The following is a 16,490-nucleotide window of genomic DNA, read 5'->3' on the forward strand; positions in this document are numbered from 1 at the left end:
TGATGGAGAGCAGAGGCGGGCAACCCAATAATATTATATTATGCAATGACAAAAGTAGGTCCAAGGTCAAGGCCCCAAAGAAAAATTGTTCCCCACAGAAAAATGGCCCAATAAATTGGTCAGATACGAATCTAAGTGGGCCAAGTAGGCCTAGTATGCTGAGAAAGAACCTTGTTGTTCAACCTCGTCCTCCGCCGCTGCAGCTAGCAATCCTTATTAAATTGATGGCTCGAAGCTGTAGCCCCAATTTGATCCCCTCCGTGAACGTTCGACGTTCGAGAGATATATGCATATGTATGCCTCTGCATTTTGCTGATTTGAATCTACGGTTCTAGACTAGTATCAATTACCTTTATCTCAAAATATAATAATCTAGTACATACAGGATAAGACATATTTTAGTACTACAAATTCTAGTTTGTATCTTGTCTACTACTTATTAGATTGCTACATTTTGAAATGGAGGTAGTAGTATTAATATCATTTTGTGCAAAAATGAGACACACATGATTATGCTAGACGTCCCCAGGCTGCAGCAAATTCCATACTGCCTCTGCTTGACAAGGCCAACACCATTGTCCCTGCTAAGCTTATGAACAAAACTCCCCTTAAACATGGGGTACGTATACCACTAAATTGATTTACTCTTCATCTAATTATCAAACAAAACCTGCATCAAGAACTTAATCCAAAAATTATTGATACGTACTGATGTTTCTGTATGATGTTTTATCTGACGAAATAGTTTCTTAAAATACTATTTTCATGTTAATGATGATAATGTTTCCTCTCGAACAATATGGCCTGACTTCTTGCACTCTATAAATAATTTTGTTCTTTGTTAATTCAATCAAATACGTAGGCAAATACTGGACCCAGACTTATTGGAGATTGTCACGCCCGGAATTTCTATCCAAAATTCCAAACGCTTACATGTGTGTAAACCCTCGTCCAGGAATCAGCCGATGCACATAATAACAAATTGATAATAGAGTACAATTATTACTCTAATTAATACGCGAATATAAAGTCATTACAGAGGTAGATAGTTCCTCTCAAATAATAAAGTTCTAAGCAGCGGAAAATAAGATAAACGGCGCAGGCGACACCATTCCACAAGCAGCTTGACCAAGACTACGCCTAATCCTCCACACCTTCAGCATCACTGTAGAACTCCTCCTCTGATGAATGATTGCAAGGTGAGTATATGATATACTTAGCAAGCCACGCGGCAAATATGCAGGTACAAGAGATAACAAAGGATGGCATAATATAGTCTCATTTGCATAAATGGCATTTAATAAATACTTCAGAATTTAATAAAACAGTAAAGTATTTAATTAATCAATATTAATCCATCGCTATACAACATACCCATTGCATAGGCCCAACCATCCTGAACAACCAATCCCAGCTGCACAGTTCTATCTCCAAACCAGGAATATACCATTCCAAACCAGGAGCTAAACAAGTTATTACCAATTACAGCATCATTTATTACGGTGAGAAGTGTGAAACTAATCACGAAAGACATTGTTAGACCCGCCTATAACCGCGGGCACGGCTATTCGAATAATTTTACTCTGGCCAGAGGTGTACCACTGTACCCACAAGACACAACCTCAACATCATGTCAACCATGCGTCACGATACTTAACAAGTACTCGAATAGAGATTGTGACAATACCCTCTGCATAACACAATTCAAAGCAGTGCACCGTTCCTGGATCATAATCACCCCCTTAAAAACAAGGCATGGACTCCCCAGCGACCCCCGTAGGCTTATCTCCACCACTTCACAGTCTGGCGCTCTACAATGAACCATACTATACAGAAAGTAAAGCCGTTGCCCACGCTGGCTTGTGGTTGGCACAGTTAATGTTTCACAACCGAAAATCGTGAACCGGTCCTTAATTGTCATGAGCACGACCATCAAAACCATGTGCTCACAACCCACCATTATCAAGTTTTAGTTGTCAAATTAATTAACCAGTCACGATTAACCATCGTGTGCTATCATTAAGTCATCATTTAATAATAGTGAATCATAAATTATCCCATTTATATGAGCTAATGTCTCTAGGCAACGCTAAGCATCCTAATTACTTTAGCTAAAACCATATAATGTTCTAGCTAATCCAATTATTAACCAGGTGACAAAGTATAGGTAAGCAATAACAAAGGGCTATAACAAAGGCAATAGGTTATTCCAACTCAATGACATTCAAAAATAAATACAATAGTTGAATAGAAACAATAGCTTTAAACGGGATCAACATGCTCAAAAGATTGTTTGGGATCTGTCTGACTTGCCTTGCTGGCCTTGGAACTCTTCAAAGTCTTCTCCTGCAAATTCGGACTCTCCGGCAACTTCGGAATCTAAGCAGAAAAGAGAAAAATCACCAAAACAGCATATAAACAATCATGAACAGTACATGTGGATATTTTTAACATGTAGATCTCAATTTTAGAAAAATTTTGAGACTTGAACCAACTAAATCCGAGCTAAGATGAATTAGTTATGAATTTTTAAAGATTAAATCGGATTAAATCATTTATATAGATTTTAATTGAATTATGACGCAATAAAGAATTATTTTTAAAAAGGAAAAAGGATTTATTGCGTCAGCGGGCTCAGGTTTACAGTGGACCGGGTGCACGGGGACGGTCTACGGAACGGACGGCCGAGTTCTAATCTAATCCAAAACGAACGGCCGAGATCTAATCGGTCTACCGTGGTCCTACGGGTGACGCGGCGCTGACATCAACGATGACGTCATCACCGGCGGCGGCTCGGGACCACGTGCTCGCTGGCGAACGACGGCGCGGCGGCGCAAACGGAGGGCACCAACGGGTAGCGGGCGACGCAGTGAACTCACCGAGGGCTTAGACGACGGCGAAAGGCAACGAACGGCGATGGCGGCGAGGTCGAAGCGGCGGCGGCGTTCGGGTCGACGATGACGGCGGTGCTCCAGCGGTCTTCGGCGGAAACGGAGGACGGGACGAGGACGGCGGCGACTTGGTGATCCTGATGGCGGCCTTCCCGAGCGACGACGACGACCGAAGCGGCGGCGGCGCACGGCTGGACTCCCTTCGGCGGCGGCAGAGCACGGGCTCTAGTAGCTAGGGCGCTACGAGCGACGGCGAGCTAAAGCGAGGGTGGCGGCAGATAGAGGAGGTCCCGGGGGTCCTTATATAGGGGCTAGGAGCGGCGACGGAGGCCCACGGCGACCGGCTACGGCGATGGAAAGTTTAGGGTTCGGGAGGAAAAACGAATCCGAATCGAGCTCGAATCCCACGATTTCCAAACGAAACTAGATGAAGTTTCTATAGGAGAAAAGATAGAGGAGATCAAGGGGATCATTTCCCCTCTACCAATTTGATCGGATCGGGAACGACGCGGCCGAATTTGGAAGAAGGCGGCGGCGGCTTGCGCGCGGCGGGGCTAGGGCGCGGCTGGCGCGAGGAGGACGACGACCCTGACAGGTGGGCCCCACCTGTCAGCGGGAGAGAGAGAGGGAGAGCGGCGGCTAGGCTCGGCGGGCTGACTGGGCCGGGGCGCAGCAGGCCGAGGAGAGAGAGAGGGGTTTTGGGCCGACTTTCGGCCCAAAGCCAAAAGAGGACTTTTAAAACCTTTTTCATTTTAAATTATTCATGAAATGCAATTCCATTTATTAAAAATACTTCCTTGACTCAAATAAATCCCAGAAAAATTTAGGAACTATAGAATCAAGTGAAGTATTTAATAAAATTTTATCTAGCCCACTTTTATATTGGAATTTATTATTTAAAAATTAGATCTTTTCTTCTAGACTTTTAAAATCATTTCTAATAATTCCAATTAAACAACAATTTATACATTTGGGATTTTTAGGGTGTGACAGAGATGAAAAGGCAAACCAGATTCTAGAAGCAGTACGTATAATTCCAGAATGATATACATCATATCATACAAAATTTTAACTCAAAACCATTTCTTGCTTCGATTCTAATAAATCTTTATTCTTAATAATCCCTTTAGTACTCTGGGTCTTAATACAGGTTAGGGATGTAGTCCACACCAAGAGCAAGTATCAGCATAACCCGAACTGGATCAATGTTCTTGAGGGATCCCAGCAAGGATCATACATGTGGGCTGCTCTGAGTTATCTGCTGGATAAATTGGGAGGAGACTACTCTAAAACTGTAGGGGTGGTTGATATTGGAGGTGGATCCGTACAAATGGCATACGCCATCTCATCAAACACCACTGCTAAGGCTCCAAAGGTGCCCAAAGGAAAAGATCCCTATGTTGTGAAGGAGTATCTCAAGGGAAAAGATTACAACATTTATGTGCACATGTCAATTAATAAGTTCACCCTCTTGTTAAGTATAATTTGATCATGTTTTACATCTCAGTCCACTACAAGCTAGTGAATAATATACTACTTAGAAAGTGCAACATTAATTCATTCGTTGCACACAAAGTACTGGTGAATACTGAATAAACTGAACTATTGAAGCATGTAGGTTGTAGCCTGTTAATATCTGAACTTACTGTAGAAAATATGGGAAAGAATGCATATATAATCTTTTTGAACCGTAGTTTATTAAGATCAATCAGCAATTTGCAGCTATATGCACTATGGCGGTTTTGCATCTCGCATGCAGATCCTGAAGAGAAAGAATGGACCATTTAGCAATTGCATGCTGCGTGGATTCAATGGTATGCTTATTACTTGTTATGTTTACTATGCATCGATCCATTAATCCTTCAGGATTCATATAATCAATTAACGTTTTGTGCTTAATGAACCAAGTGATTTAATTTGTGTTTGCTCATTTGGCAAAAGAAAAGGTAACTTCACCTACGACGAGAAGCAGTACAACGCAACAGCTTAGCTGAACAGTTATGTAAATACTCCTAAATATGTACATTTAATTACTTGATAATTTTCTCTCCAATGCATATATTTTTGGTGGGAACGGGAAAAAGGTTGGGTTCATAGATAGCGAGTCTCCCAGTGCGAAGTCGACCCCTGCAACGTTTAAGGTTGTTGCAGAAAAGGTTTGCAGAATGAGCATGTCACGCCCGGAATTTCTATCCAAAATTCCAAACGCTTACATATGTGTGAACCCTTGTCCAGGAATCAGCCGAGGCACACAATAACAAATTGATAATAGAGTACAATTATTACTCTAATTAATAAGCGAATAAAATGTCATTACAGAGGTAGATAGTTCCTCTCAATCAATAAAGATCTAAGCAGCGGAAAATAAGATAAACGGCGCAGACGACTCCACTCCACAGGCAGCTTGACCAGGGCTACACCTAATCCTCCACACCATCAGCATCACTGTAGAACTCCTCCTCTGATGAATGATTGCAAGGTGAGTATATGACATACTCAGCAAGCCAAGCAGCAAATATGCAAATGCATAGGATAACAAAGGATGGCATAGTAGGGTTTCATTTGCATAAACAGCATTTAATAAACATTTCAGAATTTAATAAAACAGTTAAGTAATAATTAAACAATATTAATCCAACTCTATACAACATACCCTGTTGCATAGGCCTAACCATTCTGAACAACCATCCCGGCTGCACAGTTCTATCTCCAAACCAGGAATATACCATTCCAAACCAGGAGCTAATCAAATTATTACCAATTATAGCATCTTTGATTATGGTGAGAAGTGTGAAACTAATCACGAAAGACATTGTTAGACCCACCCTTAACCGCGGGCACGGCTATTCGAATAGTTTTACTCTGGCCAGAGGTGTACCACTGTACAAACAAGACACAGCCCCACGACATGTCACCATGTGCCTCGATACCACCACGGTACCTCGGAAAGGAGCTGTGACAGTACCCCTCGCAGAACACAATCCACCACAGCGCACTGTTCCTAGATCATAATCACCCCCTTATAAACAAGGCATGGACTCCCCAGCGACCCCCGTGGGCTTATCTCCGCCACTTCTCAGTCTGGTGCCCCGCAATGAACCATGTTATACAAAAGGTAAAGCCGTTGCCCACGCTGGCTTGTGGTTGGCACGGTTAATGTTTCACAACCGAAAATCGTGAACCGGTCCTTAATTGTCATGAGCACGACCATCAAAACCATGTGCTCACAACCCACCATTATCAAGTTTTAGTTGGCAAATTAATTAATTAACCAATCATGATTAACCATCATGAGCTATCATTAAGCCATCATTAAATAATAGTGAATCATAAGTTATCCCAATAGTGTGCTAATGTTTCTAAGCATGGCTAAGCAATCATATCTAATATCTAGTTGAACCAATATATATAGCCCAACTAGTCAAGTTATAATAACCCAAGGTATCAAGGAATAAAGTAATCAAGAACAAAATGGCTATAACAAACAATAGGTTAATTCCACCCAATGACATTCGAAAATAAATGCAATAGTTGAATAGAAACAATAGCTTTAAACGGGATCAACATACTCAAAGGGTTGTTTGGGATCTGTGTGACTTGCCTTGCTGGCCTTGGAACTCTTCAAATTCTTCTCCTGCGAAAACGAACTCTCCGAAAACGTCGGAATCTAAACAGAAAAGAGCAAAAACACCAAAACAGCATATAAACATGCATGAACAGTACATGTGGATATTTTTAACATGTAGATCTCAATTTTAGAAAAATTTAGAGACTTGAACCAACTAAATCTGAGCTAAGATGAATTAGTTATGAATTTTTAAAGATTAAATCGGATTAAAACACTTATATGGATTTTAATTGAATTATGACGCAATAATGAATTATTTTTAAAAGGAAAAAGGGAATTATTGCGTCAGCGGCTAGGGTTCGCGGTGGACCGGGCGCACGGCGGTGGCTCACGGAAACGAACGGCCGAGATCGATCCATTTAAAACGGACGGCCAAGATCCAATGGTCCACGACCGGTCTATGGCGGACGGCAACGATGACGTCGGCGATGACGTCACCACCGGCGGCGGCTCGGGCGTGCAAGCTCGCCGGCGAACGATGGCGCGACGACGTGAACGGAGGGCACCTACGGGTAGCGGACGGCACGACGAACTCACCGGTGACCAAAGTAGCAGCGGAGGAGCAACGGACGGCGACGGCGTCGAAGAAGAAGCAGCGGCGAACTTCGGCTTGACGACGGCGACGGAGTTCCGGCGGTCGACAGCGACGGCGGAGGGGCGGACGAGGACGGCGACGAGACGGCGACCACGACGGTGACCTCCCCGAGCAACGACAACGACTGGAGCGAGGGCGTCGAACGGCTGGAGCGGCGGCGACGACGGCGGCGCGAGGGCTCACAGTGCTAGGGCTCTACGGGCGACGAGAGACGGAGGCGAGGGTGGCGACGGGTAGCGGAGGACCTGGGGTGCTTATATAGGGGCTAAGGCATGGCGGCGAAGGCCCACGGCGACCGGCGACGCGAAGGAAAGATTAGGGTTCGAGAGAGAGACGAATCCGATTCGAGATCGAATCCGCGAATTTCCAAAGCGATTTAGACGATGATTCCAAAAGGGAAAAGGTAGAGTGGATCACGGGGATCCTTTCCTCTCAATCAATTTCACCGGAACGGAAAGGGACGGCCGGATTTGGAATGGCGGCGGCGGCACAGCGCGGCTAGGGTTTCGTCAGGAGGAAGACGACGACCCTGACAGGCGGGCCCCACCTGTCAGCGGGCGGACGCACGCGCGAGCGGCAGCTGCGGGCCGGCTTGGGCCGAGGGAGAGAGAGAGATGGATTGGGCCGACTTTCGGCCCAAAGCCAAAAGAGACTTTTAAAAACCTTTTTCCATTTAAATTATTCATGAAATGCAATTCCATTTATTAAAAATACTTCCTTGGCTCAAATAAATCCCAGAAAAATCTAGGAATTATAGAATCAAGCAAAGTATTTAATGAAATTTTATCTGGCCCCATTTTATATTGGAATTTATTATTTAAAATTAGATCTTCTTTTCAAGGCTTTTAAAATCAATTCTAATAATTCCAATTAAACAACAATTTACATATTTAGGATTTTTAGGGTGTGACAGAGCATCCAAGAAGCAAAAGCAATATACCCTAAAGTTAGTGGTCATGCCTACTTTTGCATGGATCTCATCTATGAATACTCTTTGCTCGTTGATGGCTTGAGAACATAAAAATGTTTATATAGGACATAAATGTCCGATAATATAATTGACATGAGTGCACTAATATATATTTTTGGCGATCAGGTCTGGATCCAAATAAGAAGATAATGCTGGTAAACAAGGTAAAGCATGGGGAGTACTACATTGACGCGGCTTGGCCATTGGGTACAGCTATTGAAGCTGTATCACCCAAAAAAGGGCTTCAATAGATTTATATGAACGATTTTAAGATCTACTACTCCCTTTGTCCGATAATATGGTAATCGAATACTAAATGGAACACATTATAGTACAACGAATCTAAACAGATCTTTTATCTAAATTCATAGTACTAAAATACATATCATCTGATCTGATGTTAGTAGATCTCAGATTTCTATATTTTAGGATGGGTATAGTACTTACTTAGAAAGTTAGGATATCTAACGTTGTATGATCGATGTTTATGTGATGGTTATTATAGTAACAGAGTAACATACACGATGTTAATAGTGGAGCTAGCTAGCAGAATACATCGAGGCGGCCATGCTCTTTGTCCAAGATATATTCCAAGTTGTGTACGTTTGAATATATAGCAGCTTGGTATATATATAATCGCTCTTACTATCTCAGATGTCATCAGTTTTGATCCTGTGTCATGACTCATGAGCACGCATCTCTTGTATGTAAAAGTAAAAGACTCGTTGACATACACCCCTATTAATTACTACAAGCTAAACGTGTTGACATAAAGCGAATCATCACGTTTCACGCTTGGCATCAAAACTTGCACCAAAGAATCAATTGGCTATCGATCCATAAAGCATACATCACGTGAAAGAAAATATGATATGATATATCCCTTTCTAGAGTATCTATGTGCACAACTGTTCTATCTTTAATTTTGCTCTTTTGAGGGTTACTTTGTGAACTTGATCAACAATCAGTGAAAGTGGTTTCTCACACCGGTTTCATAATTCGCGACGTTTTAGACAATGACTCATGGTCTCCGAAACATATATTTGATTATTATTTTATATTTAATATATCAAAAAAAAGAAAATATTTAATTCTGTTGAAACATTTTCTTTGCCACAAAATATAACAACCTAGTATTTGATTAGACATAACCTAGTAGCTAGGTTGTGTCTAATCCGGTATTAGGTGTTTAGATTGTGTCTAATCCAATCCAATAGTATGTTGCTATATTTTAGAACGAATAGAGTACTCTTTAATACTAATTTATACATTTGTGTTATAATGTCCTCAAACTAAATATTTTAAAATTTATTGTTAGTCAAAGTTCTAATTAGTAGCTAGGTTTTTAATTAGAGTTCAGACACTGAATAAAGCGAAAAATGAACATAATTAATTAATTGAATTTAACAGTTTACATGGAACGTGTATATTTTTTAGCTTATAAATCAGTGCATTTCTTCCATTATTAAAAGGAAAAGAAAACGTCCGCTAGGTTTGCAGTTTCTACACTGTCCCTCTCCGGTCATGGAAGAGTGAAAATGCTTGCTGATCGCATACGTCAGGCGACCACATCAAAAGGATTCGGCATTTGGGCTGCAGCATTATAAACACGTACGATTGTTCCACTCTAATCATCCATGGTAAGAGACTAATTAATTACTAATTAAAGACGCAGTCAGTCAGTCCAAATTAATTGCAATATTATTATAAGCTAAACGTCTACATCGCGCGCGTTTCACGCTTGGCACCCAATTTTTTCACTAAAGAATCAATTTGCTAATCGAACGATATATAATTAAAGCGTGAAAAAAAATGTCCTGCTAAGTGAAGTGAGCATAGATTAACCGTTTAATTAAATTTCTTGTGATAAAACCAACCCACATGGTTCAAGTTCTAGTCTTGACAAGAATACTCGTATGTACGACTAATAATTTTTTCAAGGTAGTCATGTATATATTAAGAGTAAGGTGTTTATGTTTGTTTTTATAAGAGTGAATATACACGTGTTATCAATGTCTGTGTTCATACTGATTTTAGAAAAAAATGTAATACTGACTATGAAATGAAATTATATGATATGACCATTTATGGAGTATTTTATGTGACAGCAGTTTCACATTGATAGGAACTCCCACTCCATGACAGACACAAATAAATAATATTAGGGTCCACTCGATCCATTAACTATTACAGGGACTAAATTGCATAGTAAACTCTTTGTCAGGTGTCATTTGATAAACCCGGCCATTAATTGATCCGCCCCTTTAAAACCCATCCTCTCTTGATCGGGCTCCTTGCACTTTGCACTTAGGCAGCTAGCTAGGTAAGCTAGGTAAGAATTATTGCTAGCAATGGCGTTTCATCACGTCATGGGCATTGTATTAGCAGCCATGCTTTTCCCGATGGCGTCGTCGCCGGCCGTCGCCGACAGGGCGGTGCTCGGCCGGAAGGGCAGCGCCACGACTGACGACGATGCCGTAGAAGGAGAGGCGACGGGGCCGGGGAGGTACGCCGTGATATTGGACGCCGGAAGCACGGGCACACAAGTGCACGTCTTCAGGTTCGACAAGAAGATAGAACTCCTCAAGATCGGCGACGACATCGAGGTCTTTGCCAAGGTAATAATCACACTCTAATCTACTATACTCTAATCATGGTTAATTTAGTCCATTCGAGTTGATAATAATTATTATTTTGAACAAGAACACATATCTTAAAAAACAACTTTAATCATTGTTTTAAAGTAATCTATATATATGGTTTTCATATTTATAAGATAAATATTTTCACTGGTGGAGAAAGCATTTGTAGTCCCGGTTCGTAACCCCCTTTAGTCCCGGTTTTCAAACCGGGACTACCAATCCGGGACTAAAGATCGCTATCTTTAGTTTCAGGTGAAATAACTGGGACTAAAGATCGATCTAAAGATCGAGCTGACTTTTTTTTTTTTCATTGCCCTGTTGCTGCATGGTTTATATATATATATATATATATAAAAACCATGCATATATATGTTTCAATACATATATATATATACATATAATATATATATATATATATTATATTATATTTATATATGTTTCAATACATATGTACATGCATAATATATATGTATTTATACATATATATGTTATGCAAATGCATATGTATATATATATGACCAAAATATATATTTAAATTATAGAAAATGTGTACACATGCATATAGAAACATAGACATGTATTAATTACAATCCATTATATGTCCTAGCTAGCTACGATTTCGACGTAGTAGTAGTCGCTATCTCAGAAGCTAAAGACCTATGAATTTTATTTCCGTCGTAGTAGAATTCACCCTTGGGATCAAGGATTTGTTCGTTGATGAATCCCATGAGTTGTTCTTGAACCGCCGCGATAAATTTCTTGTGTGTGATCAGGTTATCCCTCATGCGAATAAACTATATGAATGTATGAAATTAATTAGTAATTAAACAACAAATCGATACGTAATGAAATTTTGAATTTATTTGTACGTACATTGAGCTCTCTTGTGGTGATGATTTGGTCTGCAAGGCAATGGCAATACTCACACACGTAGTAGCCGCACAAGTTAGTTCCCTGCTTTTGCTTTGCGCACTATAAATAAATGACAAACGACGAGAGATCTAATTAATATACACTTGTATGTATTTGAATCGGAGAAATATAAATGTAGAGCATGTGTACTCATTGGAAAATTGAACTTCCGCCTAAGTCTTTCTCTCCATTTGCCGCGGACCAAATGACGGAACCAATACCAAGCCCTACATGGAGTTTAAAGCTATAATTCGTAGTAGCAATTAACTATAACAAGATTCTTAATTAACATAGAAACTTATGACAGTACCTGTCTATAAGTTCGAAAACCTTGTCAAACGTAGACTCTTTTTTATCCATTGAGTCATATACGTTGACGGTGCAGGCCTCCAGGTCGAAGAGTAAAAGCACCCAGTGGAATCTGCAATGTGCATGGGATGCATTACATATGAAACACTTAGTATGTTCGTACGGGAATGAAATTTGGTATAGGAAGACAGTAAAATTAAACTAACTCTGTGTTGTACGGCAACAGTATGAACGTCTTGTAATGTTGCGCCTTCAGGAGATGGACGAGATTGTCCTCTATGGCTTGCGGATACTGGTCGAGCATTGCAATGTTTACTTTCCGAGAGTCGATGAATCCAGTATCGAAAACCCCCCGCCGTCGGGCCCTTTGAATCTCCATTCTACAACGATAAAAGGGAGTATATATTATATATAGTCTACTTATATACAAGGACCTAATTAATTAAAGGAAACGTAATAAGAAATCTAACTGAACGATACTTACAAAATCCAACAACTCATAATAGAGACGTCGAGGGTGTCCAACTGGTATAGTTCGTAGATACCCTTGAAATTAATCCTTGGAGGATGGAGGATGAAGTTGCAAACCTTTTAAGCACCTCCGATTTGTATGTAATCACCAAAATAAATTCACTAGAAATTTTGGCATGACCTCCCCTCTTTCTTGAAGAAATTTTGAAGCTTGCTTGGGCAGCTGGAGGAGGAAGAAAACATATATATAGGGGTGGGACTTTAGTCCCAATTGGTGTTACCAACCGGGGCTAAAGATCCCCGAGATCTTTAGTCCCGTACCAATCGGGACTAAAGTTACGATCTTTAGCCCCGGTTGGTGTTATCCCGGGGGGCTGACAGGCCCTGACAGCATTTGAACCGGGACTAAAGATTTGGTGTGTTACCAACCGGGGCTAAAGATCAAATATGCCCGTTACCCTTTTTAACCGGGACTAAAGATCATCTTTAGCCCCGGTTTGTATTGCATCCGGGACTATTGTGGAATTCGGCCGACCGACGAAAGATGGTTTCTCCACCAGTGTTTAAAAATTATTCGTAATTAAAGATTTTAAAGTTTGACATCATGTTTGTTCAAAATAACAAGTATTATCAATTGGTGAGAGTACTTATTAACTGCTAAAGATAATTATTATCCTCCTACTACTTAATTACTACTACTACTAATAAAGATATAAAAACATAATTTTTGTGTTGGTTGCAGGTGGATCCTGGGCTGAGCTCGTACGCTGGGCGGCCGCAAGAGGCAGCAAAATCCATAATGCCTCTGCTTGACAAGGCCAACCACGCTATCCCTATCTGGCTTATGAACAAAACTCCCCTTGAACTTGGGGGTACCGTACTTAACAAAATTTAATTTGCTTTTCATCTAATTTGCTTTTCTAAAACGATAGATATAGTAGACGTTTATGACTTTAATCAAATATTTAAGTTGGCCCCTGGTTTTGAGATTGGTGCAACTACTTGAGAACAACATCAATACAGACAAGAAAAAAATATTGGACCATGTGACGAAGTAGTCTCTTGTATCCAGGGTTCCCAATTTCAATTAAATCTGGTTTAGATCTCGCGAAATCCGAACTTTTTGACCAGGTCATAAACACAAACCACTTGATTTTTTGATCAATTTTTTAAAAAGTTTAAATTGAATTTTATTTTGTTGATAAAATTTATCCAGATTTCATTGGTTTCTATCAGTTTTTTTACGGATTACATGAAATCCGATGATGTCGCTCGTGAGCAGATTTGATTTATTAGGATTATGAACCTGCTTATATCCTTTACCCATAAGTTAGAATACTTCCACCGTTCAGTTTTATAAGACTAGATCTGGATTTCAAAGAGCTTTTCATATACTACTATAATATTGGTTTCATGCTTATCATGAATATATATTATCAGAAATTAATGGTCAAATTTAGTCTTAAAGTCATTTGTAGAGTTAGAATATGCCTTGTAAGAGCGAACGGAGGGAGTATCACTCGAGTTGAAACCATTTTCCTACCGTAACGTTGTAAAAATATGTTTCCTCCTTGAACAAATTAAAATAGAAAAATTGAAACAAATATTACTCACAAAAAAACCTTTTAACTTGCCAATCGAATATGTAGGCAACTGCTGGACTCAGACTTATTGGAGATGACGAGGCAAACCAGATTCTTGAAGCGGTAAGTATACTTTCAGAATAATCGTACCATACAAATTAAACACCTTCATATCACTAGCAGCAATTTGACTCATAATACAGGTTAGAGATGTTGTCCACACCAAGACCAAGTTCCAATACAATCCAAACTGGATTAATGTTCTTAGTGGATCTCAAGAAGGATCTTACATGTGGGTTGCACTTAACTATTTGTTGGATAGATTAGGAGGTGACTACTCCAAAACTGTGGGTGTGATTGATCTCAGAGGCGGATCCGTGCAAATGGCCTATGCCATCTCATCAGGCACAGCTGCTAATGCTCCAGAAGTGCCCGATGGGCAGGATCCTTACATTACAAAGGAGTATCTCAAAGAAAGAGATTACAATGTTTATGTGCACAGATCAGTAACTTAATTAGTTTTTATTTTTTTTTATCAGATCGATCTCATTTTACATCTCAATCTCTACTACCAGCAGCTGAATAATAAGGTTTTCAAGAGTGTAACGTTCAGTTAACTAAGATCAATCCTCAGTCTGCTACGTTGTTGAACAGTTCTCTAGTGAATATATAACTGAAGCTATGGGAAGGAATTATGCATACTTTTTATCACTGTAGTTACTAGCTAAGATCAATAATCATCAATCTGCAGTTACCTGCACTATGGTGCTCGGGCTTCTCGCGTGGAGATCCTAAAAAGGAAGAATGGGACATTTAGCAACTGCATGCTGCGCGCATTTAGCGGTACTAGCTTGTTCCTTGAGATTTGTTTACACATCTTTTTCTTCAAGATGCATCATATATAATACCTCCGTTTTACGAAATACATCTCTTTTATATTATAAGTCGTTTTATTTTTTTCTAAGTCAAATTTCTTTAGTTTTTACTAAATTTATAAAAAAATATAATAATATTTTTAACATAAAATAAGTAAACTATCAAAATATATTCAATTTTAGATTTAATAAAATTGATTTGGTGCTATAAATATTATTGTATTTGTATATAAATTTGATCGAACTTTTAAAAAATTTGACTAAAAAAATCAAAGTGATTTATAATAAATAGAGGGAGTATGTAATTAATCCATTGTTTACTACATTCCTAATTATAATTAATCAAGTGGTTTAATTGTGCCAATCCTTGGAATATTAAAGGTAAGTACATTTATAACGGGGAGCAGTATGATGCAACGGCCGCGCCACAAGGAGCAAACTACCACAAGTGCAGAGATGACGTGGTGAAGGCACTCAACCTGGACGCGCCCTGCGAAACCAACAACTGCAGCTTCAACGGAGTTTGGAACGGCGGCGGTGGCGCTGGGCAGGACGAGCTCTACGTTGCGACCAGTTTCTACTACATGGCCTCGGATGTAAGTGATTAATTAAGCAGCTAATTAATTTATCTGCATAACAGCATGAGCAGGGTCGATTACAGCAGATATTGGCTGTATTTAAATTCTATATATGAATATTACGACCTGATGATATTGTTTTGTCCAATGTATATGTTGATGGGGAAAAAGATTGGGTTCATCAATAGCGAGGCTCCTAGTGCTAAGTCCACACTAGCAGCATACAAGATTGCTGCAAAAAAGGTTTGCAGGCTGAGTGTTGAAGAAGCGAAAGCAGCATACCCCAGAGCTCGGGACCATGCATATCTATGCATGGACCTCGTTTACCAATACACCTTGCTTGTTGATGGCTTTGGTATGTATATATAATTAAACAAATTGAACTCATATCTATAAATAATGTATATATTCATATTTGAATATTTGATGGAGAAATTATATGAGTTGACCAAATATATGACATATTCAGGTTTGGAGGCAACGAAGGAGATGACGTTGGTGAAGGTGAAGCATGGAGAGTCCTACATCGAAGCTGCGTGGCCATTGGGCACTGCCATTGAGACTGTCTCACCTAAAAAGAAGCACCAAGAGACATGAGTTTCCATTGAGATAGCTAGGATATGATGTACTAATATTATGTTGTGTGATGCATGTGTTGTGCCGATTTATTTTATTTTACACATGCATGCATATCCGTTGCTAAGTAATAATATAATGGAGGTAGCTTATATTAATTTACATGGAGGCCAGTGGCCATATATATATATATGTATGACGATATTGTTTGCCAATCGTGAGAAATGATCAAATGAAAGAATCCATATCAACTAGTTAAAATGAAGTAACTATTAATCCACTATATATATAAGCCGTCCCATACATCGATCGTAAGTATATACGTACATATTTATGCGCATAAACACGTCAAGATCCTAACATCTAAAGAGAGGCATGCATGATATATCGATGGGAGAGCTTTGCATTGCATGGATACTATATGGATGATTGATACATCGAACAAGACAAAACACGGCAC

The 16,490-nt window shown here is 39.8% G+C and overlaps 1 protein-coding gene and 1 pseudogene across 1 annotated transcript; both read left to right on the top strand.

Annotated features, from left to right (window-relative positions):
• Positions 1–2: 2 nt before the first annotated feature.
• On the top strand, positions 3–8,335 carry LOC127757327 (probable apyrase 3; annotated as a pseudogene).
• A 2,063-nt stretch (positions 8,336–10,398) lies between these two features.
• Positions 10,399–16,238, top strand: LOC127756526 (probable apyrase 3). Its single transcript, XM_052281871.1, has 8 exons — positions 10,399–10,702; positions 13,161–13,295; positions 14,068–14,124; positions 14,205–14,500; positions 14,750–14,844; positions 15,258–15,472; positions 15,626–15,809; positions 15,924–16,238. Exons 1-8 carry the CDS (start codon positions 10,436–10,438, stop codon positions 16,049–16,051), a joined length of 1,377 nt encoding a protein of 458 aa, XP_052137831.1. The 5' UTR covers positions 10,399–10,435; the 3' UTR covers positions 16,052–16,238.
• Positions 16,239–16,490: the final 252 nt, after the last annotated feature.

Source organism: Oryza glaberrima, chromosome 12 (genome assembly GCF_000147395.1).
Source record: "Oryza glaberrima chromosome 12, OglaRS2, whole genome shotgun sequence".
NCBI classification, from domain to species: Eukaryota; Viridiplantae; Streptophyta; class Magnoliopsida; order Poales; family Poaceae; genus Oryza; species Oryza glaberrima.